Source organism: Cupressus sempervirens, chromosome 11 (assembly GCF_028749045.1).
Source record: "Cupressus sempervirens isolate cs-2001-9-10 chromosome 11, ASM2874904v1, whole genome shotgun sequence".
NCBI lineage: Eukaryota > Viridiplantae > Streptophyta > Pinopsida > Cupressales > Cupressaceae > Cupressus > Cupressus sempervirens.
In genome coordinates, this window is record NC_143128.1 from 828,770,044 (window position 1) to 828,797,484 (window position 27,441).

A 27,441-nucleotide genomic window follows, 5' to 3' on the forward strand; every position below is an offset into this window, starting at 1 on the left:
AATCAACAGAACATTTGGTGGTCTCCCTTGTTTGCCTTCCAGGGTAATCCTCTTGCCAAGACTCAAGGTGCCAGTGCTCTACGTTTCTTTAAACGTGGCATCTGCACTACCAAGGACATTTTTTCAAGAGTCACCATGAATTTCAGGTCATGGGAGGATATGCAAGTTCAATACCGCCTTGTTCATGCCGATCACCAGACTTATGACCTTCTGTTGTCTTCCATCCCTGTGCACTTACTTCATAAAGTGGGGATTCAGTCTGTTCGTCCTTGGTGGTATGATTGGAAGTGGTTTCCTGCCACTCCATTTACCAATTATAAGCCCAATATGGGATACAGATGGCTTTCGCCCCACCTTCCGATGGTGGACACGCTTAATCAACGATGGCATTTGCATTCTTCACTTTCTCAATGGAGAAAACGGTTCAACACCATTTGGAGTGCCATTACAGAACCTAAGATTGCACACTTTGCTTGGTGCCTTGCCTTCCAAGGTCTTCCCCTGGGGCCTCGGCTCAAGCACGTTGGGGTTCCTGATCCCAGATGCCCCTTCTATGGCCAACCTGAGTCCTTTTTGCATATTTTTTGGTTTTGCAAGCGTGCTCAGAATTATTGGCACTGGATTCATGATTTTTTCAAGCTTTTTAGGCCCGAACCTTTTTCATGGCACATGATCCTGCTGGGTGATTCCCCCAGATTTCCTTGCAAGTTCTCCCAGATTTGGCATACTTTCAGGATGAAAATTTTGTTTTCTCTATGGAAAGATAGGAATGCAGTTTTATTCATTCACAGTTTTTTGGATGGTAACATTGCAATGTACACTAAGGCATGCATTTGTAACAATGTCATTATGCAGATACAAGGGCAAGCTAATAAAGTTGCCCTGGAGGTTGCACACTTACTTGAATTGTTAAATCATTGGGGCAATGCTCCTTGCACCATTGCCAGAGTGCCTCTGGATGCCTCGGCCGATGCCTCCTCATCTCGCAGTCGCTGTTCCTGATGCCAGTCCTTTGGCCGCCATTCCGTGCTCCCAGGGTCCCGGCCACCACTCTCCCAGTGGTGGTCATGGCGGTTAGAGGTGCCGCTCCGCTTCCCCACCACGTGGTGGTTCTGGCTGGTCCCCGGCTCCCCCCCTGGGCGGGCTTTTGGCCGATCTTTGGCTCCTCCCCTTGGACGGGTGCACTCTAGCAAGTTTCCTAAGTTGGCCTTGGCAATTTTTCCTCTGCGGCCAGACAAGAAGGATGCGGAGACTGCGACTACCCCAGATCCTGCTGATGCTGCTGACGGCTGAACTGTTCCCAGTCTGCCTCGCAATCGCACTGATGTGTGGGGATTTCTTGATAAAGATGATCCTCCTCCCTCTGCTGGTACTGCATTGGCAACCTGAGGTTGTTAAAAGTGTTTTTTTTTCTTTTCTTTTTGTTTATAGTTTCTGGCTGAGACCATGTTGTTTATTCCGACTTCGACCGTTTGAACTCATTCGTGGGGTGATCCTGTATCTCCCGACCCTTTTTTTGTGAATTATAATCTTAGTAAATTTTATTAATTGAAAATGACTATTCATCAAAAAAAAAAATAATAATAATAATTATATATATACCTCGATAGTCCAAATACACTTTTAAAAATAATAATAAAAAACCACTCCATTTCTTGTTGAGAAGAAGAAAAAAGTAGAACTAAAAAACAAAAACCACAAGGAAGCACAAGTCATGGAGACAGAATGGGCGGTCCCACCAACCTCTCAGAAAACAAAATACATAAACGCTCTGAAGATTCTAACTTCGGATCTTTCAAAAATAGCAGATTAACAACAAAACATCATCTTCTTCACATGATCCGATCGCTCTATTAATCGGCAATATCTAGGGCACCCTCCTCTGAGACCTCTGATACGGACCAGGCCCTGCAATCTGTAAAGATCTTGCCCTGCTGAAATCCTGTTAAAATCCACCTGTAGCTGCATCTTTTTCTGAGGGAAAAATTGTATTTTCTGCGGAGCGAGAGCGAGGAAAGAGGTCGCCCCTTTATCAGGCCTGTACTCTGGAAGAATTAGTTCTATATTAGGGCACTTGCATTTGGTCGGGGGGTGGGGGAGGTATGGAGGAGGTGAAATGGGCAATCTTGTGCACGGTGGTGGCTGTGGGAGGAGTAGGGTTGTACTGGATCCTCTACGTCGTGGGAGCGGCGGAGCAACGTGGAAAGCGTGCTGTGGAGCTTGGCGGTGGTTCCCTCTCTCGCAATGAAGTTGCAGACAACTACAAGGAATACTCCACTTTCTTCCAGAAGCCCAAGGAGATCGAGAAGGCGGAAAATGTGCCCAAACTGGTGGATACATTTTACAATCTAGTGACGGACATCTATGAGTGGGGGTGGGGGCAGAGCTTCCATTTCTCCCCCGCTGTGCCGGGGAAGTCTCACAAGGAGGAGACGCGCTTGCACGAGGAGAGAGTTGCAGATCTGCTCCGGATTAAGACCGGTGACAGAGTTCTCGACGCTGGCTGCGGCGTAGGAGGCCCCATGCGCGCCATTGCGGCGTATTCTGGTGGCAATGTTGTAGGAATCACTATTAATGATTATCAGGTACGCCTTTTACACCAATTCACAAGAATCAAATTTGTTTTCCTCGGCATCACTTGAATCCTATCCCTGTGCACAGCACTTGTAATCGCTGAATCTAAACTTAGCTTCCCTAATTTCACTTGGAGCTTCAAACTCCATAGAGCTTGCTAATTGGCAACATTTTCAAAAAAATATTCGCATTTATTTCTGGATTTAAAATAAAGTCATTTACTTTAGATTGGCTGTGCAATGTTAGAGCCAATGTTTTACCTGTAGTATGAATTTACTATTAGATCCAAATGCCACTCACATTACTTAATTTAATTGCTTTTATTCTTCAAAATGTATACTTTCCCCAAAGTATTAGGAAGTTTTTCTTATGAATTTTAGTTCCGCAGCCTGTTGCTCTTCTGGATGTCAAAACATTTCATTACCCTGGGGCCCCATGGGGGGCTTGGGCTCTATATTTAAGGAGCTGGAGGTCCCATGATAATATTTTGGGGGGCTAAAGCTTACTTTGGAATCTTTTCCTATTAACTAGGAGCCCCTACTTTTTAGTTGAGCGGATGCAAAAGGGGGGGCTGGAAATAGCCCCTACTGTTTAGGGAAGAATTCTGCCACTTGGCAAAAACCTACCCTTCATATTCCCTCCAAATTGAAATCATCTTGACAAAAATTCTAAAAACAACAATTTATATTTAAAATATTTCCTTCAATTTAGGAGCTAATTTTTTTAAGCAGATTTATATGTAATGCCCATGAGACCGCTCCCCTTTGAATGTTCCTAAAAAAGCTCAGCGACACTCGCTCTATTTTTAAGCAAGCAGGTGCCCATGGGACCCCAGCCTTATTTCCTTCATTCTTTCCTTCAAAGTTTTGCAAAGGGTTGCCAATGATTGTATGCTATCATTACTCACTTATCCCTGGTACTGCCACCAGGTGGAGCGTGCCCGCAGCCACAACAAGAAGGCTGGCCTGGATGGCCTCTGTGAGGTAGTGTGCGGCAACTTCCTTGACATGCCCTTTGAGGACGATTCTTTTGATGGTGCATATTCCATTGAGGCCACATGCCATGCCCCACAATTGGAGGAGGTGTATGCTGAGATCTACAGAGTGTTAAAGCCAGGTCAGCGGTATGTCACTTATGAGTGGGTTACTACCCCCAAATTTGACCCTGAAAATGCTGAGCATGTTGAGATCATCCATGGTATTGAGCATGGAGATGCTCTGCCCGGGCTGAGGAATTACAAGCAGGTGGTTGAAATTGCTAAAAGTGTGGGTTTTGATGTCTTAGAAGAGAGGGACTTGGCATTGCCACCTGCACATCCCTGGTGGTCACGCCTCAAAATGGGCAGGTTTGCTTATTACAGGAACCATGTTGTGATTGCATTGCTGTCTTTTCTAGGCATTGCACCACAGGGTGTGGTGGATGTGCATGAAATGCTCTTCAAGACAGCTGAATTTCTCGCCAAAGGTGGTGAAACTGGTATTTTCACACCCATGCATCTGATAGTCTGCCTGAAGCCAGACAAAAGAACAATGTAATTAACCTAGAGTTTCAGGTGGTTAACCAAACCCTACATCCTGAATTAGGGTTTGCAGAGGCCTGGTCATGTATTTGACCAGGGTTGAAATAGACTGGCACATTAAATTTGAATGTTGTTGCTAATGAATCGTGACTATCAGAATTGTTCTTGTTCCCTTATTTTCTGTTTAATTTAAGCATGATTGAGGTTTTTGTATGACATTTTCCTACACTTGATCTGGTTTGGGAATTTCCACTCATATCTGTTCTGTTATGGAGCAATAGTGTTCCTTACAAAAATACTTACCTGAAGCATAAGTGCGGAATTCTGTTTTCCTTCTTTTATTACTGAAGGTTATGGTAAATTATGATAAAAGGCGAGAAATCAAATGTTATTGCTGTGGATGTAATTTTAACTATAGCTCTTCTTTTGGATTAGTATTGCTTGTTAGATTTACTTGGATTTTTATTCATTTCAAATTTGCCACTCATATCTGTTCTGTTATGGAGCAATAGTGTTCCTTACAAAAATACTTACCTGAAGCATAAGTGCGGAATTCTGTTTTCCTTCTTTTATTACCGAAGGTTATGGTAAATTATGATAAAAGGTGAGAAATCAAATGTTATTACTCTGGATGTAATTTTAACTATAGCTTTTCTTTTGGATTAGTATTGCTTGTTAGATTTACTTGGATTTTTATTCATTTCAAATTTGCATCATGAATTTGTTTGAATTTTATTGCTGTGATTTAGCCCCTTTTTTTCTGAAATTGCATGTGGCTGAACCATTTAATTGTTTGGAGAAGAGAGGAGGATTCTTTTTGCAGTTCTATGTTTAATGTTGAAGCAGTACTGATTAAGGTTTTAACTTTTTGTAGACTTCATTGACCTCAATGACTACTTAATCATATTTATGCAGATGCCGTTAATCTTCATGTTTAATGGCATCTGCAGTTCTATGTTTAATTGTGTGGAGAAGAGAGGAGGATTCTGTTTGCAGTTCTATGTTTAATGTTGAAGCAGTACTGATTAAGGTTTTAACTTTTTTCATTGACCTCAAAGACTACTTAATCATATTTATGCAGATGCCGTTAATCTTCATGCTAGAAACATTGCTGACCTGGTTGAATATTAATAGTATGTTTGCACCTGGACTACGCTTTGAAAATCAAGAGCTTCATCTTACAGAGTATATGTATTTCAATAGAACTTTTTATTATCTAGTGTCAGACTAAGGTTCTTAACTATGTTTATTATTGAAGGGATTGAGGAATTTGCCCTTTTCAACTTGTGTTTTAAAAAACTGGAGAAAATTATTGCATTTTTACTGTTTACGATATTATTCTCATCACAAATCAATAGTTATGCTGTTGGCAGATAATGAATGTTCAACATCTTAGATATGTAAACCCAAGTAGCTGAATCAGACTTGGGTATGGTTTGTTGGTATTGCAATTTATTTTTTGGAGCTGTGTATGTTGTGCGTACACGGGCATACAAAAATATACAAATTATAATTATGTATACATGCATGCTAAACAAAACTAATATAAATATTACAAACGTGAAATGCAATATAATAGATTAATTTGATATCTATACCAATTTATCAAACTTGACATCAAATTTATCTAATTTTTAATTTTAACTATTTAATTCTAACAAAATACTTCCCAATCGAAATAGTCCCGAATAAATTTTTTTAAGTTTATTGTAAGACCTGACAATAACTCTGGAACCCAGTTTTGTGTTTGTCTGAAGACCGTGTTAAAATCTCTGTCATACATCCTTCAGCTCACTTGAAATTATCCCCGACATATGGTCAAGTAGAGTCTAAGACCCAAATCAAGGAGCACAAAATATGAAATGCCAAATAATAGCCATTTAATTGACTGTTCATTTAGGCTGGTTTGAGGAGGGCAGGAATTTGTTGCTAAATGCCATGTCAACTGAGCACAAAACAAACAGGATTTTTTCTCTGAGACTATCGAGCTATTCTTGCTGCATGTGAAACAAATGAACTTTTTTGTCTTAAGATATTTGAGTATTTTATTTGCTGTTCTTGCAGGTCTGCAGCACATTGAACAAGTTAAATGAGAGAAACAAAGGTTGTTTAGGGGTTTTGGTGGTCAAATAGTCAATAAATTGTGTCAAACAAGCTGGCCAACTCGGAACCACTACAGAAATAGCTTTGCAATGTCACATCTGACCTAAAATTACCAGGGCTTTTTCCTTGCCAATTCCCAACATTTCAGATGCCACAAATCAGAACCTAGACTGATTCACAGATGATTCGATCTGAATCCACATCTGGGTCCCCTTCTACTGGTTTGTCAACTTCTATGTAAAGCTGCATCGAATAGAATAACCAAAGTGTATCCTTAAATGATTCTGGTGCTGAATCTGTAGCATGCATTGGCAACATGCTTTAGGGATTGGAAAATTTTGATTTTAATCCCAATTTAAATCTGAATGTTCAAAAGTTGGAAAAGGTACAGAAGAATGTAATTTGAAACCTTGGTATTTTGAATTTTTAACAAGCAAGGGAAACTATGCAGTACTTCAATTCTGCTTTATTACAGATACAATACAAAATAGTGGTCTTGTATTCAGTAAGCTTGATGTGTATGGGTAAATGTATTCTTCATGTGAGGCATTAGCAAACAGAAGGTCAGCTTCCTGGCTAGTGGGACGAAGGACCTAAGAGTAGATTTGAATTTCTGGTACCTTTGAGATTCCTCTTTCTGTTGGAAATATCAGTTCTGCAGGATTGAAGCTGCCTTTGTTATCTCTAGCAACTGAACTACATTTCCTGTAAATATAGCAGTCTATGATCATAAACCCTTCTCTCATTTAGGCTTCGGCCTCTACTTAAAATCAGGTCCAAATGAACTGAACTGCAATTATTAACTTATGATCGAGCTCATCAATGGCTGCTTTGAGACTAAAAGATAATTCTTGCTACAGAAAATATGGAGAATGAAACAAATGGTTTTTTTTTTAATGTCCACAATGCATGGTGCCTTGCTTATAGAGTGGGGGTTGCCTATTGCATAGAAAACAGTCTTTTCTTGCAGAAGGGATGCCACATATTTGCTACCAGTATAAAGGGTGAATGGTACAACATTCCCCCATGAATTTTACCTGTCAGCTCCTTTGCAAGAGCATCGTTTGTCCACTTTATACCCACTCATGCATGCCATGTGCAATTGCATACACCAACTTCATTCTATACCTGAGATGAAAGGGATAAACAAAATAGATTGTTTGATTATAACTTAAAGTTTCTTTTCAAACTTCATCATTGTTATGGCATGAAATAATCGGTTTACTAAACATTGGCTGAATGCTAATTGATTATTCAGTGGAGAAAATACAAGGGGCATAAGCTTGTTTCAATTTATATGCAGCGATGGCATTAGACTAGTTCCTTCTCAATCCAGTGAATGACCGATATTCTCACTAGCCAGTTTGGTCAGGCTGGGTTTGCATTATGCTCATGCATATACTTTCCCTTGTCCCCTTTCTTCTTCTAATGCCTGAATTCTTCATTGAAACCTTAATGATGACAAGGAGCTCAAATCAGATGGAGAACATCAACTACTTTCTGTCAATAAGATTCTTTAAGCAGCATGTCAATCTGCTTTTGAACAAAGCCATGTAATTATTGATCCATGTGCCATATGCCAAGCTGACCTACATATTCAGGCTCTTCAGCACCATGCTGCTGCTATTCTATTTCTACTGGTTTGGAACATGTTTCAGATTAATTGCATTAATTGAACTCTTGGAAAATCCTAGCTGGCCCAAAATTCTGTCCTTCACTTCGTTGATGGAGTTTGTATTTAATTTGAGTCAGGCTCTTAGTTTCAATCTACGAACTTTCCCCAAATTTGAGGCAAACTTGTATTCCGGTCTCATTTAGTGTTCAATTTGTACTCCAGTCTTTCTGCATTCTCCATAATTGATCATAAGAGAGTTTTCTATCTTTGGCTAGGTAAAATGAATGTATCTATTAAAACTCAATTACATATCCAGAGAAGAAAGAACTGTCTTCGATCATACTTTTTCAACAAATTATATTTTACAAGAAAAGGAAAATACCTTGTACCCCTCTGCAATTTTGGAATTAAGAGCCAATGCCTTGGTGGGGCAAATTCAGTCTTGTTAAATATAGGCATTTTATGTTTGCTTCTTTGCCATGTTCCAAGCTCAAAACTAGATCAGCTTCATTCATCTCATCATAGGAGAAACTTTGTCTACAAGAAGCTTATTAATATAAGATAATGAGGTGTGAGCAATGCCAACATCCACACATAAGCAACTTGGTTATAAGTTACAATGCCCATATCTATATACGAGGAACCAATCTAATTACCTCTTCACACTTGTGTTCCCTCGAGTTCCTGCCTTGGTTAATGCACATTAATACAAACACAACTTATTATAGGTTGCAGTATCTACATATTAGCAACCAAACCCACTTGCTTCTTCACATTGTGATCACTCTAGTTCCTGCCTAGTTTGTTAACCTCTCAAATTTCACAGTAGGGTTGCTGGATTGTATAATTTGGAGGATGCCATTCTCATGTCTTACACAGTTTATCCTTGGTGACACACTTCAGTCAGATATTTTTTAATTCTCTAATTGATTATTTCAATAATTTCTCATGGCTAATTATTCTTGTTTGTGTGTACTCATTTATCACTTTTTGAAGCATGAATCGGATGCAACAATGAACGGTTCTATATGAAGCAACATGATATCTTGCCTTACTCTACCTGGTTAAATCAATGTTGATTTAGATTCTGCTACTTGAACTTGTTTGTGGTCATTTGTACATTGGTATGTTTTCTATGAGATGAGAGAATGGATATTATTTATAGTGTCTAGATTGTCGGCTCTATGACATGTAGAATGATAATTTATCATGATGTCATGGTGGCTTGGTTACACATTTCAATGGGAGCCTTTGATATTGATGAATTGACAGTGTATGATTGATTCTTGATTGATTATTGATAGTTGTATCTTCTTGGCTTGAAGATCTTGGTTTTACTTGATGTTATTGACACTTTAATTGTGTGTACTTGAATGATCTTCATTTAGGAGATAGTGATCATGGTGCCATGTTGACTCGATATTAGGGTTTAATGGGAGTTGTATGCAATGATGTGAATTCAACATTTGGTGGTGGATAATCTTCAATGTTGTAAATGTTTTGGGGATCAATTAGATCTTGTTGCTATAGAAGGGTCTTTCACATTTGTCGGTTTACTAGTAGGAGATGGTTATCTTCACCATATTGGAGATGTTGACATCTTTGAGCCCTGAAGAACTCATGAATTCTTTGGTTTATGTGGTACAACTTTTTGACTTTGACAACTGTTCCTTGCCTAGATAGTTTGTACTATGTTATGTTGTACTCTTGACCACATGTTAGAATTTGGGCATGATATAGATATTTGATATGCTTGTTAGAACAAATGTTATTTATTTGTGAAAATGTGAAATCATGTTGTCATGCTTATGTTCCTAATTCCTTGATTGGATGTGTGGCATTGATCATATTCGTTCTCTTTGTATTGTGTATATTATCATTTGTTTGATTGCTTCGTTTTGATGATATGTTGCATTTGGAGTTTGGCATGGACTGATTGGTTATAGCTGCTCACAAACACACAAAGACTTAAGGCTTGGAGTTCTCCTGTAATTAGATATGTTGTTAAGATGTATACACTTGATAAGATTTCAATTGGAAGTTTGAGGAGCTTTCTCTTCGGTTCAACATAAGTTTAACATTGACCTGTGAGGAGAGTGTTGTTGGATGATTCATGATGGCTTTGATATCTTAGAGGAGCATTCTTATGCACCACTCTCAGTCTACTCAACAATTTACCACTTGAAAGGCATTTCCCATTGTTCCTTAATTTTCCACAGCTATGGATCTTGAGCTACATCTAGATAGTATGTTCTTGAGGATTCATTAAGGACGGATAAAATGACTATCTCTTGTATTGTGGCTCATTTATAATGGCATTCATGGATGTTGAGTTTAGGAGATGATTTATGGCTGATTTCCTTAATTGGAAATAATATTGTTTAGTTTAATCTTCTTGGTTTGAGAAGCTTACATTGACAGTGACATGATACATATGTTGTGTTTAACCTTGGTGATTGAATGAGTTGGGTGTTGTTATGACTTATCTCTTGGGTTGAGGAGTAGATCATTCTTGACATAGTATGCATTTAAGTTGTATATAGGACATGGTACATGCTTATGATTTGGAATTTTCTTTCTTTGGTCTTGGTTAATTTCCTAGATGTTTAGTTTCACATTACACTAGCTTGAGGTTTGATTGGAGCTATGGTGATAACTAGGTTTGTGGTTATGTGTTTTCATTTATGCTTTGGGTGATGACATAAAGTTCCTTTATCTCTTTCCTTTGTTGGGTGTTGATAACACGAGAGAGCTATGGAGACTTGTGGCGAGAATTGTACTTATACAAGCTTTGCATATCATGGTGGAATCTCCTTGGTTATATGGTATTGGTCAAACATTCGATGTGATGTTATTGGTTGACATGGTATGCCTTGATCGACTTCAAATACATATGCAATGGGAGTTCATGGATGTTCATGTTATTCTTTGATAGGTTTGCATATGGAGCCTATGATTGTGATTTATGGGTTGTATACTTCGATGATTTTCATTTACTATGTTTGTATACATTTGAGGTGTGTATAGTTGAATGTGTTAGCACTTCTAAAAGATTCTATTTTAGGTATGGATATTGTATCTTGACAATTATTGATGCATATTGATGCCTTTGGACTAAGTGTTTGTGTTTAGGATATTAGTTAAGGTATGACTTATGCATCATTGTGACACATAGTGTGGCTTCACTTCGGATGACTTCTTATGTTGTATTGGCATGATGAAGAATTAATGTTTGGGATGGTAATCGATTTATTTCTCTTTGCAAGCATCTTGGTGGAGCAAATGGAGCACTTTGATTCCTGATGCTATATGTGGCTATTGGGGTTGTTCCCTTATTCATATGTGAGGTTAAATGCTACCCCTTATGTAATGTAAACAACTGGGAGAATGTTTTGATTAAGTAAAAACGGGTTTTGAAAGGATGAGAAACCTTGTACAAAGAGAAAAGAAAGATATAGCAATGAAGGATCTTAACACAATTGTGGAACACCACCTAGCAAACTAGAGGAACACACCATAGTTCCCAACAAGAGGGCTAAAAACTAGCCCAGTAAAACATAACAAAGGACCATCAAGATATACATTTTGGCCCAATCTTTTGAGAGCCTTAAGACATTTCAAACGAAGGTTTGGAGGATTTGACTTTTCCACCTTCAACTGGGAGAATGTTAGGAATTAGATGCTGTTCACTTTGCATAATGTTTATAATGTTTTATCTTTTATTGTGTGTGTGGTGTAGGGCCATGGAGACCTCAATGGACATGCAACACTAAGATTTAACATTCGTGGGGCTACTTATTGTGTTGTATGCATGGGAAATATATTTAATGTGGGGTTTTGTATTAGGAAATGCATTTATTTTAATATTGGAGAAGTATTAATAAAATGAAAACTTAGCACTATTTATTAAATGCGGGGTCAATGTTTTGTAGTCTCATGGTTTAATGTAAGACCACTTGGTGGTTTTGTTTGAGCTTGTTTCTATAAAATCAAACACAAAGATAAATTGTCTTGGGTTGACAAATTGGGGTTTTGAGTCTTGTTTTGAGAGTATACATATGAGGCATGACATGCAATGTTTGGTTACATGTTTGGACACATGGAGGATGCAATGGAAAGATTTGATATTTCAAAGGTTTTCATCGAGGCTCTAAAAATGTGTTGAAATATTATGTTCTAATTATACATTAGTCATAGAGGCTTTGGGGGGTTGGGATTTTCCCTCTTAAAGGTTTTCGTAGGGTATATATCATGTGCAGTCTTAAATCGATGTGTTGTATATTCTCTTGCACATGGATTATAAGGCTCATCATTTGCAAAGATTTCTTTTTTCGGCTATATGAAAATTGTTATCAGATGATTGTAAAATTTCTTTCATTGGTTGTAACTCAATATGAAACTACTATCTCAAGGATTCAATTTAGAGAGATTTGTGAGAAGGAAAATTGTAATGGCATCCTAATCTACAACTAAAAATAACTATAAAAACCAATGCCTCTTTTAGCAAACAACTTATAAACACACAAGCAAAAAATAGTATAAAAACTCATGACTCCTTTAGCAAACAACTTATAAACATAGTAAAAGTAATTTAATCTGCATATAACCTTTACATCATTCCTAACCCATAACCAATATCAATTAGTTAACTCCAAGTGTGTCATTAATGTCTAATGGCTTTGATGAATCAATCTCAAATATGCAAAATTGGGTGTTGAACTCTAGATAGCATTGCATATTACATATGTGAACATGTACAAACATGGAAGTCCAAGTGATCTCTACCCAAAAGTTGAATGCCTAAATGAAATGTTTTCCGAATGTCGTTAAATTATGTTTTTACCTTTATGAAAGTAATTGCAAAATGTTATAGAATAATAAATATTATATTTTAGACTCTCATGTCCCTTAGGCATCTAGCATATTCCAAGGAACATGGAGACATGTGAAAATGCCTAACGTTTGTAGGGTTTTGCCGCCTAACCTAAATAATTCTAATATATGTAAGTTATAAACATGGAAAAAACATACATAATGGTTGAGTTTTATAGCTATCTAGGAATATCATTTAAAGATCATAATCCACATACAATTCCAATATTAAATAAAGAAAAAAAAGGGTTGCATAATCTAAACACCATTGAGATTGACAACGGCATTACCAATATACAAATTTTAGTTTTTTGACTTTCAAAAACTACTACTAATATAGGAACAAAGAAAGAACATGATTAACATTTGTAGTTGTGTCTTTGTAAATTATTTAGAAGGCCTAAAAATAATACGACCATTCACATGTAACCTTTATCAAAATTGAAAAATGGAAGACAACTTATCATACAAAAAAATGAAGCATTTCGTTTTAGAAGATAATTTATGTAGCATAATTTATTTAAATTTCAAAAGAAAAGATGAAGTCATACATTGTTGCTATCTCATGCACACCATGCAATTTGAAGTTGGCCATTGTTGGAGCATTATATAAACCTGTATCTAGTTCATTTGGTGGGGGTGATGGGTTCTAATGGTGGTGTTGTGTGTAATGAGAGTGTGTTGGGCACTAATCAATTTGACTTGGGCACTACTAGCCTAGGAGGTTCTATAGGTTTGATTTTCATTGGGCACTCTTATGAGAAAACATTATAACATACCTAAGTAGGTCTTTTCACAAAAAGTCATTTTGGCTTTTGGATTTTGTAGAGAATGGGATGATTGGATCTTGAGTTGTGTCTCTTCCACTTCCTTTTCAATTCTTGTTAAGGGAAAATCTTTTGAGTTGTTTAGTGCTTATAGGGCTTTTGGCAAAGGAATCTTCATTCTCCATATCTATTCATCATCATGGCTAAGAGGTCTGGTAGATTTATCAAAACTTGGACTAGGCAACACTTGATTCAAAGGTTGAGTTGTTGCGATAGATTGCCTCCTTATTCTTGTAACATGCTAAAATATCTATTCAATATTAAAAAAATGTGAAAAAAGAAGAAGCATGAATAAGTATTAAATATAAAACAATAAAACAAAGCAAGCTATCATTCTAGTAAACATTTTCTTGAAACACAATTGAATCAATTTCATTAAACAAATTCATAAAATGGCTCAAAGAATTATCTTATCATGAGGCATCTTTTTTTTCCCTCATCAAATTGATATAAAATACCAAGTAGAGAAGAATTCTTATTGTTGATGAACTAGTATTGTTGAATCCATTTTGACATTATGTATGTACTTTAATGTAACATGAGGGAGAATGTATTACTAGGGTGTTTTACCACCTAACCATGGATCTACTATTGACCCCCCTTGCTTGCTTCCTACTCAAAGTAGGTTCGAACCTTTGCAAGGGATGTAAACATGGTTATTAAAAAAATATTCTGGAACTACTATAAGATCCTATATAGCCTTAGTGGATCACACCCTATACGTGTTGCTAACTTAGTATGGCATCTGACTAGGAATGTACTTGAGCATTATGAACTAATTAAGACTAGAATAGTATAGTACACCGTCACCAAAGTTTCTAATGCAACTTGTTTGATACATATAGTCTAATTCTTCACCCAATCCAACTTGGATAAATATGTCCTATAGAATGTGGTAGACTTGCATTCTTGCATACAAGGCTCAAAGCTAAAGCTAACTAGTAATAGCCTTCCTAGTGTTAGGTAATAATCAACAATGAGATTCATATTTTCTTTCATACTAATGTACAACAATTTTTAATATTTAGAATATGAAGTTATTGACCCTTCATTCTTGAGTGTCAAGATCATTAGAACAATGTTGGATGAGTTTGGAAACTATAGATTAAGTGATGTGAAGAGGGAGGGAAATTTTCAAGAAAATGTGATGTAAAAAATGGGAATTAGATTGGAAGAGTTAGGGGAAGAAGAAATCGTGGAAGACTTTAGGATTATGGAGGGAGAATGGATGGATTGGAAGGAGGGAGTTTTTGTTAATGGGCTCTCACCTTGATGTTTGGAAGAAGGCATTAGGCCTTGCATGAATAATGGTCAAATGTTCAAATTTAATTTCAAATCAAAATAGGCATAAAATTTTGGTTGTCTTTGTTCTAATCCTCATGTAAAGTGCTTTACATTCCATCATTTTAATGATGACAAGAGGACTAAGTTGGCAATAGAGGACAAAGATGGTTTTAATGTCACATGAGTGAGATTTTTGAGGCATGATATGGTAAAAGATGAGAATTATTTGGGATTGGAACCCTCTAGAAAGTTGAATAATGATGATATAAGCATTTTTTAACATTAAATGGATGATCCCTTTTAGCAATTAATTGAGAAAAGTGAGGCAAGTTTAGGGAAGAAAATGAATCAATGGAGGTGAACTTCAATCTAAAGACATTGCACCAACATTGGCCCTTTTGTGGCAAGATCTCTTGCAAGGAACTAGAAGGGATGTTTTTTCCAAGGAATCAAAATTCTTGCAAATTTTAGAAATAGGTACATAGTGAATATAGACATGTCCTTGATCGTACAATTGTATGGGCTATTTAGTTAGGATCAAGGGAGGAAGCCTTATGGGTTATGAGGGCCATAGTTAAACCAAAATGGATGGGTATTCCAATTTTTGCATATGCAAAGTTTAGGCTTGGCTTTCAAGTGGAGAAGGAAGGTTGGTGCTTAGTACATGGATTGGAGGACACTTACCAACCCTTTTTGGTACGAAGTGCAATGACTCAAAAAGAATAACAAATCAACAAGGCTTAAGATGGATGGCAATTGATGAAAGAATTTGTGTGGGAGGAAGAGATTGAGGATCTAAATAGGGTTTGAGAGTGTAGAATGAGGAAGAGGAGTAAGAAAAAGATAAGTAGGGCCACCATAACCCCTAAGACTATAAGGATTCAAATGAAGGTCTTGTTTGATTGTCCCTTGTGTTAGTTTGGTAGCTTGGACAATTGTTTGTCCATGTGCTATAATTTAGCAAATAATTATTTTACTAACAAATTGGTTAGAGTAGGGACAATTAGTTGTTAATTAATTGACCTCTTTTAGAAGCAACTAGAAACCAATTATTTTATTGGTTGTTAAGTTGTTTTAAATCTCAATCGTTGATCAAGAATCAATCTCGGTCATTGGCTTTTCAACATAAGTGGTATAAAAGGGGGCTAGGCGCATTTGGAGAATAATAAGTTTGAAAAGCATTCACAATGTTAGCAAATGAGTTTGCAGTGAAAGAAAACAATTTTGCAAGGGTGCAGTGATAGCATTGGGGATAACCGTGGGGGAATATCAACAAGAGAAATCATGAGATTGTCTAAGTTTTGTGAATAAGAGGCAAGTAATTTGTATCTCTTGGTTTGATAAGGGCCCATTTGGTTGCTGGAATACAATCGGAATAGGAATAGGAAATTAGAATATGATTTGTATTCTTTGTTTGGTGCGTGGAATAGGAATAGGGAATAGGAATACGTATTCTCATTTTAGCCCCAAAATGAGCTTTTGTCCATTCCAAAAAATACCTGTAATTGGAATTGCTATTCTTGCATTCATTTTAACTTTGTCAAATTTGATTAAATTTTCAAATCCGCTTTGACCTGGGGTGAGCGCTAGAACTTTGTTTTCAATATTTTCAAATATTTCAACGATTTTCCAATGGCGCCGATTGCATCTTCGGAAATATTTTCAAATGGCGCCAATTGCAAGTTAACCCTATTCCAATTTAAGCTTGCATAACCAAACAAGGGATAAACAAGATTGGATTGCATTTTTCCATTCCTATTCTTCATTCTCCATTCTCATTCAAATTTTCTATTCTAATTCTCAATTCCTACGCTTGCAACCAAACGGGCCCTAAAGTTTAATGTAATTCCTCATCTGTAGAACTGGTTTTCCTTTAGGTATTGTTCCAGGGACGATTTGTTTGAAAATATTGTGTCATTATGTTTCAAATTTATTTTTGTATTTTTTATTGGTGTAACTTGCAGTTGTGTTATTTTTCAGTATTAGTTGTGAATTAGTTTTTGGTAGTTAAATAATCATTTAAGGTAGGAGACTAATAATCAGTGACTACAATAGTAATTTTCACATGGTATTAGAGAGGTGTTGAGGGTAGAAAAGTTTTTCCCTAGGAAAAAACTTGAGGGTTTATAAAACCTAGGTTGATTTCTTTATATTTATTATTGCTTTTATCCCTTGAGATGGCTTCAACTGGTTTGAGAGATAATGACATATTGGATGGTGCCTCAAATTTTGGTGTCTGGAAGGCCATACTTTCTTTATTGTTGGAAGAGAATGGTATCAAGGATTATGTCACCAATGTTGTAGTTTTACCTACGGATGTGACACAACTCGCAGCATACAAGAAGGACAATGCTAAGGCAAGGAGGATAATCTTTAACAGTGTCAAGGACCATATTATTTTACATATCTCAGAGTTAGGTACAATGAAGAATATATGAGATACCATTATGAATATGTATCATAATACTACCACTAACAGGAAGCTAATTCTTAGAGAAAAGTTAAAGAATATCTGGATCAACAAGGGAGAAGACGTCACAAGTTACCTCACTAGGCTTAGACTTGTCAAGAACACATTAGCAACTAGTGGAGATAGCCCTAGTGATGATGAGCTAGTACATATAGCCGTTAATGAGTTTACTGAGAAATAGGATGTCTTTGTTCAAGTTGTTAGTGGACAAGACACCTTATCAAGTTAAGATCGACTATGGAGAGATTTCACCTAGGAGGAATTACGACTAAGTTATGTCAATGGGGTCAAAAAGAGTTAGAAAAGTGAGGTAGAATAGGAAAAGATTGCCCTGGTGGGAAAAGGGAAAGAAAAGAAGGGGTCTAGTAAAGGATCGAATTCACAAAGTGAGAAGTAGAAGGACCTATTAGAAATAGATAATACTAAGAAGTGGGGGTGAATCAATATTTGCCAAACTTTTTCCCACAACATGATATTGTTAATTACTTTATAACTTACATATGAAAGTAAACCAATAATACTAAATAGTAAATATAATCATACATAGAGAGAATTCATAACATCATTATTTGTTAACTAGGGAAACCCTGGCCAAGGGAAAACCCCAGTGGGGATGATACTCACAAGATGATCCACTAAATAAAACAATCATGTTAAGGATATTGACCCTATTAGGAGTCTATGAATTACATATAGTGTCTCAAGTCCTTTTTAGAGGACTAGGCCCTATTAGAAGCCTCAACCCTATTAGGAGTTTCTTCAACCCTATTAGGAGTTGCTTTAACCCTGTTAGGAGTTGGTAAAGCAATTACAGTGAATGCAAGAAGAGCCCATTGCCCTTACATGCAATATAGAATTAAGTTTCTTCACAAGAATAGATATACACACAATATTGTCTCACTATTGTACTTTACACTTGCTTTGATCATACATGAGATTTCACATCATACAAAGCTCGCATATATATCCTTCACAATAGTTCACATCACATACATATCGCATTTGCTTGATTACTTTTCATCACACCTTAGCTGCACAAGATATGATCTTTACTTATACCTTGCAAATAATAAAAAATATTGATCAATCGGCCTTGATGCTTTCACATGCTTGATTAATTATAAAATAACTTTGGGTAAACATCTAGGATGTCAGCCCATCATGATTAAGTAATTTTTTTTTACCAAAATAATTTCTTAAGTCGTACACTTCAATTTTGATGTGCTATGTTATGCTTTGTTAATTACTTGTATTGGTAATCCTTCTGTAAAATATGTCATACTATCTGTACAGATCTATGTACTAACATATGTTATCATAACACTGTCATCTATCACTCCTCAACTACGCATGAGCTAACTCAAAGTTTGTCATCCATACATAATATCATATCTGTCTCTATATTGTTGCAAACTATCTAACACTTAGACAATTTTCTAACTCTAATTACATCGTGAAATACCAAAATTGATATGTTGCCATAAATGAAAAAACCTCATAAATCTACCTAGCCATATTGCTAACAATCTCCCCCTTTGGCATTGATGGAAACATTTGGGAAAATTGGCTAAGTCCCAAAATGATGTCATACAAACTTTAAAAAGTAACTACACAAAAATTGCCTCCAAAACTTGAAAAAATTTATTCATGTTTTGATGGATCATTACAGTCCTTATCACTTCTTTACAATGATATCTTAAATACATAGCTAAGCCCACATTTTATATATATATATATATATATATATATATATAAGGTGGAAGTATATGTACACACACACACACACACACACACACACACACATATATACAATTTTACATACTTCTCCCTTACATATACAAGCATGTACATATACAATTTTCTTTACTTCTCGCCCTTTGACATCAATGGCAAAGGTGTCAAAAATATGCACACACAAAATTGTGTTGACTTCCTCCATTCAACTTGACATTCTTGATATACAATCTGCAAAACTAGCTTTCAACTTATCAAAATCCTTCTTCTAATTTTCCTTTATTGTATAAGATATACTCATGAGTGTGCAAAGTGCATAGGATGCCACTTCAACTGTGCTCAAGTTAGTATAGACAAATTTGTCATAGGATTCCTTCGCTGCAAGACACTCCTCTAATTGCCTCTACAAAATAATGATTTTAGGTGACAAATATTTTCTAAGGATAGAGAATCTCCTAATTACTTACTCCTTATCAGATTCAGTGCCTTTGATAGCGTTGTGAATCCTCTCCATTTCTATTCCAATATCTTCAATATTTGTCTCAGGTTGCTGCAATCTGATAGTGAGTGTTTGAAGCTCACTCGTTTGGCCTTTGATCAAATTATCAAATTTTGATAGATGATTGTGTGACATTGTGCATTGTCCATACAACTTCTTACCTTCATCTATACTCTTCCATAGTTCTTTAATGCACACATTCAATGCTTGCAAGTCATTGCTGACATTGTTGCATACTGTGTCAAACAATGATGCATCATGCTTTGTTTGTGCTTGTACTGAAGCAATTTCAGACAAAGTGGTGAATTTTGCATCAAAAGATCTTATCATTTCTTTAACCTTCTTTTGTAAGTCTGGTTTTGTAATAGTGGAATGTACTATCTTTTGCATTTTGTCCACAACTTTTGCCAATGTTCTCTGCAAAGTCTTCACAGACTTATTCTTCTCAAGTAGCTTTCTCAAGGAGCTCATTAGACCTTTCTGGTCATTGTCATCATTAGATATTGTAGGCAATATAGTAACTGCTGCTGGAATGAGTGAGACTTCTTTTATTTCAATACTTTTATTTTCATCCTCTTGTATCTTCTTTTCCTTCTCTTCTTCTCTCATTCTTTCTTCCTTAGCTTTTTTTTTTTTTTTCTTCTTCTAATCTTCCTTTCTCCTTTTCTACTTCTTTCCTTTTCTCTTCTTCTTTTTCTTGTTCTATTTTGTTCTTTTCTCCCTCATTATTTTCTTCTCTATTTCTCTCTTCTTCCTCTAACTTCTTCTTCTCTACATTTTTCTTTTCTTCTTCATCATCCTCTTCATCTGAGCTAGAGTAGGCAGTAATATTGCCAAAAATATTGGTCCCATATTCTAAAAAAGGATTCTCTTTAGCATTGATAACTTTATATGAGGACTATCCACTTGCATTGATTTAGTACCAATAACTATGTGAGGAGGTGAATTTGCTTGTTGAATTTCCTCAACCTCTTCTTCATCATTACTAGCCTCAACAAATACTGGATTTGTTGTCTCTAACTGCACACTTTCTTTAGTGATCTTAGGCATGGAAGTCATGTACTTCACTATAACCTCTTCAATCTCCTTCTTTATTTCTTCATAGCAGGGATAACTTTAAGAAACCCCTCCGGAAAAAAAAGCCTAAAATGTTGGCGAATCCAACATCTTGGGGGCATGGAAAATTTTAATATCGAGGGCAATTTTTTTGTTCCATATAGGGAAATAAAATATTATATGTTGGCAATTTTTTTCTTGCCCTAGCAAAAATCATTTTAAATGTGGTGAATTAATGTTTTTTTTCATTGACGGTTATATAAATGAAGGCTATTTTTTCCCTTGCCAAAAATGAATTAATAATGTCAGAGGTGAATTACTTGTTTTGTAGAAAAATGAATAATAATGGTCTTGGCTAATCTTCAGTGGTAAACTAAAAACTTGTTTAATCTAAAAGTGAAATTTTCACATGTATTGGCTAGTGACTATACTGATTGTTGAGTAGTCACTTTCAAGTTTCAACTTGTGTACTATCTTAACTGTGTTATTAATAATGTCGTAAGATCATTACGTCAATGTCACAATTACCAAGTCGACTATTGTCACTTTTGTTACATTAATAGTAAATACAATAGTTTTATTGATCGTTGATTAGTTAGAGATCAACGATAGTAGATGCATCTAAGGGCCACTCGCTTGAAAAGACTTGGAGTCCCACGTAATTCTCCAGAATGGAGACACATGGAAAAGTTTGCATGGAAATCATTAATTATGTCAGGCACTATTGACAGTCCGACATTAATGTCAGCACATTTTGGCATTTCAGCCACTTAAAAATTAATAAGAATACGAAAAAATAAAATATGGAAGATCACGAATGCCAAAGAATCAGATGCAACTGCAATCTGCCATTAAATAGGCTCTTCAATTCCACTTTCAATACCATTTCTCATTTTCTAATTTCTTCAATCTAAATTTGGTTTGTAGTTGCACTTTGTAGAGTTTTTAGTTTCTTGAATCGTAGTCATGGATATGCCAATTCGCCTAAAATGCACTAATATGGCTCTACAAAAGCCCTTTTCTGGGCAAAATTCCTAATGATGTTCTTGCCATGGTTTGCAAGGTAGATGGCCGAAGTCCTTTTATCTGCCATGCTATATGCATGGTACTTGGCCATGAATTCTTGAGAAATGATAAGAGGTACCGTGTGTCCATGGATATTACCTCCTACTTCCTCGCGTCTCTTCTTGACCTTGGAGGCAGGCAAATAGACATGTTGATACTTCTGCATAACATTTTTAAGGAAACATTTTTAGAAGATGATATCAAAATTATTGTATTGGCCGAGCAGGTACCGGGGCCAAGTATTGGCATCCCTTTTGTAGATGTAGTAGACAAGTGTTGGGAGGAAGGCATAAGGTGCATTATACATAAGCATCCTTTCTTTCTCAGCATGAACGAATGGCAACTGACTCGCCATCGAAAGTGGGCGCAACTCGGAAGGAATTTTTTGTGGAAATGGTTGTTGTTGGATGATGACATCAGCAAGATGGACTTCACATGGCTGGACGAGTTCAGTGATGTCATCTTCTCCAATAGATTCTTCGCGGACGGAATTGAAGACTTTTTTGATTAAAGGCTTCAATCCCTCGGCCCCTCAACCCGCTCATGCTTTTAGCCTCCCTGCTTCCCTAGTTCCCTGTTCAATGTTCTCTGTTCCCTTGGCCCTTTAGGGCAAAAACATATTTTGATTAGGGCAAAAGTTTGCCAAAAAAATGTTTTCAAGATATCTATATTTTTCTTTGGAATGGGCCCTACCCTTTTTTGTAAATTATGAAATACTAAAACCAGGCTGATTAGTGATTTAATCAGTTATTTTGAATATGTAAGCTATGAATTAGTATTATGTACATTGTACAGTCTAAAATATTATCAATGAAAACAATAGTTTTGACTTCTCAAATCACTGTTCTTCTTAGTCTACGACTTTGTAAGTTTGTTTTTGGCATCTTGTTTATCAAATTATGCATTGTTGAAATGTTACTGTTAGTCTGCGACTTAGTTAAAAATAGTGAACTGTTAATAATTAACTATTTTCTTTTAATTTGATTGGTTAAAAGTTAACAAATGGAGCTTCAAGGAAAACTAAAGATTAATAGATTATAACCTTAACAAAGTTAAATATAATTTTGATAATTTATGTGTCAAATTTTTATTTCATACCTATCTTGTCACTTATTCCTAACTTTTTTTTTCATTATGAAACCTTTTAAATGATGAAGAATAGTTTATAAACAATTATCACAATTTTCAATATATGTTAAATTTTAATAATTTATAGATATTGTAACTATATTATATTTTAATTTTGAAACTAAATAATAAATATGAATAAAAACACAACATTTGCAATTATATTTTTAAATTGTAATTATAACCATATCATAGACATATAATATAATTATTAATACTATAATATAATATAATATAATATAATATAATTACAACCATATGATATAATCATAACCATATAATACAATATAATATAATTATAATTTATAACCATATAATATTTATATAATATAATAATAATAATAATGACCATCTCAATCTGATAGATTGATGGCCCAGGATGAATTTCAGGCCGATTTGGGGAATCTTTTTCCATCTGCCCAAATTCATCCAAAATCGTGACCGATAGTCAATCTGATAGATCGACGGCCCGGGATGAATTTCAGGCCGATTTGGGGAATCTTTTCCCATCTACCCAGATTCATCCGGAATCATAAAATATTTTCCCATTTGCCCAGATTCGTCTAGAATCGTGACATGTGTCATGATTTCGAATGAATCTAGGCAGATGGGAAAAGATTCTCCAAATCGGCTCGGAATTTATCCCGGGTCGTCAATCTATCAGATTGAGATGGTCATTATATATTTTATTAAATTTATTATTATTATTATATTATATTACATGGTTATATTTATATTTTATTATATGGTTATAATTATATCATATGGCTATAATTATATTATATTATATTATAGTATAAATAATTATATTATATGTTCTATTATATAATAAATAATTATAAATAAAAATAATATTATTTTTATAATAATAATAAATCTTAAATGATTACATAATATAAGTAATATTATTTTTAATTGAATGCCAAAAAAAATATTATAATTTATAAAAAAATACATTATTAAAATATAAAATATAAACCAATGCACTTACATTAAAAAAAATTAAAAATATTTAACAACAATAATAATTTAATAATTTAATTAAAAATAATAGAACATATGATATAATTATTTATACTATAATATAATATAATATAATTACAACCATATGATATAATCATAACCATATAATATAATATAATTATAACCATATAATATTTATATAATATAATAATAATAATAATGACCATCGAGTCATCGACAGCCCGGGATGAATTTTGGGCCGATTTGGAGAATTTTTTCCCATCTGCCCAGATTCATCCGGAATCGTGACACAGACACAATTTCGGATGAATCTGGGCAGATGGGAAAAGATTCTCCAAATCGACCCGAAATTCATCTCGGGTCGTTGATCTATCAAATTGAGACAGTCATTATTATTATTATTATTATATTATATTATTTAATATTATTTAATATTATATAAATAATATTAAATAATATAATAATAATAAATTTAATAACCATTTGATAGTCTATAGATCGACGGCCCGAGATGAATTTTGGGCCAATTTGGGAAATGCTTTCCCATCTACCAAGATTCATCCGAAATTGTGACACGTGTAACTTATGTACATCACTACATTATTTAATATTGAGTCTTGACAATTTATTACGGTTAGATGTACATTGCACATAAAAGTTAAAACCATTAATTACTTATTACTTTTGTTTTAATTATTAAACTTCACGTATTACCCTTTTAGAGTATGAAGTTGAGAGTTCTAGAACTGTAAGACAAGAGTCCGATACGATAGCCATAGGGTTTTAAATTTTTAAATTTTCAAAGACTGGCAGAATTCCATTTTGTATTCTAATTTCTGAAGACTGAAAGTGTGAAACTTGGGTATCAGATGACAACACCAATTATCCAATCTCAATTCCAAGTATTTAATTTTTTTCAAAAAAATTCTATTGCAATTTGCAGCAATAGAAATTTTGATTTTAATTGTCTTAGGTTTACACTTTACAATTCTTTTGAATAGGGCCTGAAGTCTAATAACCAGTAGTAGCCAAGCATGGGCAAAACAAAGTCAAAAACCTCCCAAATGAGTGCACTCATAAAGGAAAAGAACACCATTATAGAACTCAAACAAGTGCTACAAACCCCAGGTTTCACTTATGAATGTCATGATATTTTTGATCCTGTTATCCATGGAGATTCTGGAATCATGACAATTATACATTCATTGTTTAGTAAGTGGAAAGATTCATAAAAGGGGAGAATTTATTACAAATATAACATGAGTATTGGTGCATATACAAATAAACTAGCTACTCTAGTTACTGGATTAGCAAATCTCGTTGTACCCGAAGTATTCCCTTGCCCTGAAATTGTAATGCTATGCGCTCAGAATTATGATGAAAATAGAAAGGCAATTGTAAACCAAAACACTCAGGAGGAAATTTTATCAATAACTGAGAGTGAATTTTTCACTCTATTAGACCTAGGGTTAGTGTTTAGAACAGAAAGCTCTAAGGAGCGCATTGACTTGGATAAACTAGCTCATGCTTATGACAAGTTGGAAAGAAGTTTTCAAGATTCATATATTAAGGGTTTAATACCCTCAAAGTCCACTACTAGTGTTACACTGGACAAAGACCATAAGCCTCCTTATTAGTATGATATTTTTGTGCCATGGGTTCAGAATACTATTTCTTTGTTATCATTTTGCTTGGGATTGGACAGTAATAAAGAAGTGAGGGTCAATGTTCTTGAAATGATTTATAATATCCATTGTCGAGGTCAGTCAGTTGACAATGTAACAGTAAGATATGATTTTGTTTGGTACATTGTTGAATCTATGCAACAACAATTACTAATGATTAAACAAAGTACAACTACAGGCAAGACGAAGACATTTACGTTCACAAGTTACTTGTGCTACCTTCTTTTAGCAAAGCATTGCCCAATATTTGAGATAGAGAACAACAAGCTTGATATTGAGGTCTATAAGTTTGATGAAAAATCCAGAAGAAATTAGAGACTCCAAGTCTAGTATATGAGTGGACACATAAGATGAGGATGATTGCTAACAATAAAAACTACAACCATTTTGTAGACTTCTTTTTGGCACCTATTTACCAAAAAATCACAAGCACTAGAATGCCTAGATTGCCCGTGTCTTGTAAAGATTGCATTCAACTGGGAAGTCAAATTCAATTGGATGACTGGTTCTTCATGGAAGAGTACACTGTCTTAAGGTTTTACGGTTCAGCGGTTGAACCCTGCAAACTTCCAATGCATGTTACAGAAAGGGTTTTTGCACTGGAATATGTAAGGCAAATGGAGAGTGTAGATGAACTTTTCAGTGGACAACCAAAGAAAATGATATTTCTTTCTTTGCCTTTCACAATTGGAGGCCTCACATTTGAGAGAAAGGCTTTCAAAGTGGCAAATGAATTGGTAACTTTTTTTAGCTTTCATTTTGTTAGTCACTAAAATTATGATCCATTAAACATAATAAAAACAAGACTTATTGCCAATGGAAACTCTGTGAGCAAATATCAACACCAAGAGATGCCATTGATAGAAAAGTTAAAAAACAAGGATTTGTGGGATGAGGTTAAGAAAGAGATGGAGAAACATGCAGTAGAGAATAATATTTCAATGCAACAACTGTCATCCCAAATTACGACATTGCACATATCAAAGTCACACAAATTAGGGCCTCTGACATACTTAAATTTCTATGAGAAAGCATCTGAACCTTCTAAGAAGTCTATGTTGAAAGCAATTAAAGAGGCATGCATATCTGAAATGTGGTGTCAAACCAAGATAACTAAGTTTTGAAAAATGAGGCAAAATTTGGGTGAACCAAAGACATCAACAGATTTTGAGGAAAAAAATGAGGATGACCTTTTCAGCACTTATTGGGATAAAGAGCATCCAACTATACTATATCAACTTGGCAGTTGCAATGACAGTGATATTCAAAGATAAAAGGACCTCCAGTCTAATGCTGACATTCAAGGTATTGAGGATTCTAGGTCAACCAGGGGCAGAGATATTATTAAACTTCAAATGAGTGATTCTACTAAACAAATGTATGGTAAAGGAGAAACTATGATACAAAAAATGGGTTATGTAGGTATAGGGCCCATTGGTGCAAGTGGTGATGGGATTTGGAATCCAGTTCCAATACTAGACCCACCCAAAAGAGGAAGTAAGCCAATCATTGGAAGCTTCAAGATTGAAGGTGATTCATCTAAAAAGGGCAAAAAACATTAAACTTCTGCTTCTAAAGGTCATCCCAACACATTATTTGTTAAATCTTCAAATCCAGTTGTAGTTGATCCCATTGGCACTGGCATTGGCACTGACACTGACACTAGCATGGATGAACTTTGTGCAAAAAAGAAAAAACTTATGACAATTACATCACAAGAAATGTCAGCAGTTACTTTAACAATGTATGCACCAGTGGCTTTTGTACAAAACCCTAAAAATAGTCCTAAAACACCAAGATTTGGAATGGGCCATCTTCAGTATGTTGGCAATTGTCAAAATACAATTGTAGGTGGAGTAAGTTTAGTTGAAGATGGAGGAGCATCAGCATGCAATGATACAGTTGATAATTCACCTTTCAAACACTCAATTGTGTTAGAAAATTCAGATTTTAGTTTGAATGAGTTTGCATCAAAGTTTGAATAGACAAGTGAAAGAAATAGGCAAATTATGAAGACTTTGAAAAG

General features: G+C 35.2%; 1 protein-coding gene across 1 annotated transcript; it reads left to right on the top strand.

Annotated features, from left to right (window-relative positions):
• Positions 1-1,712: 1,712 nt before the first annotated feature.
• On the top strand, positions 1,713-4,306 carry LOC149532126 (24-methylenesterol C-methyltransferase 2-like). Its single transcript, XM_089809605.1, has 2 exons — positions 1,713-2,585; positions 3,504-4,306. The coding sequence occupies exons 1-2, from the start codon at positions 2,103-2,105 to the stop codon at positions 4,107-4,109; spliced, it is 1,089 nt and encodes a 362-aa protein (XP_089665731.1). The 5' UTR covers positions 1,713-2,102; the 3' UTR covers positions 4,110-4,306.
• Positions 4,307-27,441: the final 23,135 nt, after the last annotated feature.

Excerpts from the sequence above, each read along its gene's own strand:
- LOC149532126 (XM_089809605.1), top strand. The coding sequence starts at position 2,103 with ATGGAGGAGGTGAAATGGGCAATCTTGTGCACGGTGGTGGCTGTGGGA. Across the intron at positions 2,586-3,503 it reads TCACTATTAATGATTATCAG|GTGGAGCGTGCCCGCAGCCA; the intron begins GTACGCCTTTTA and ends TACTGCCACCAG.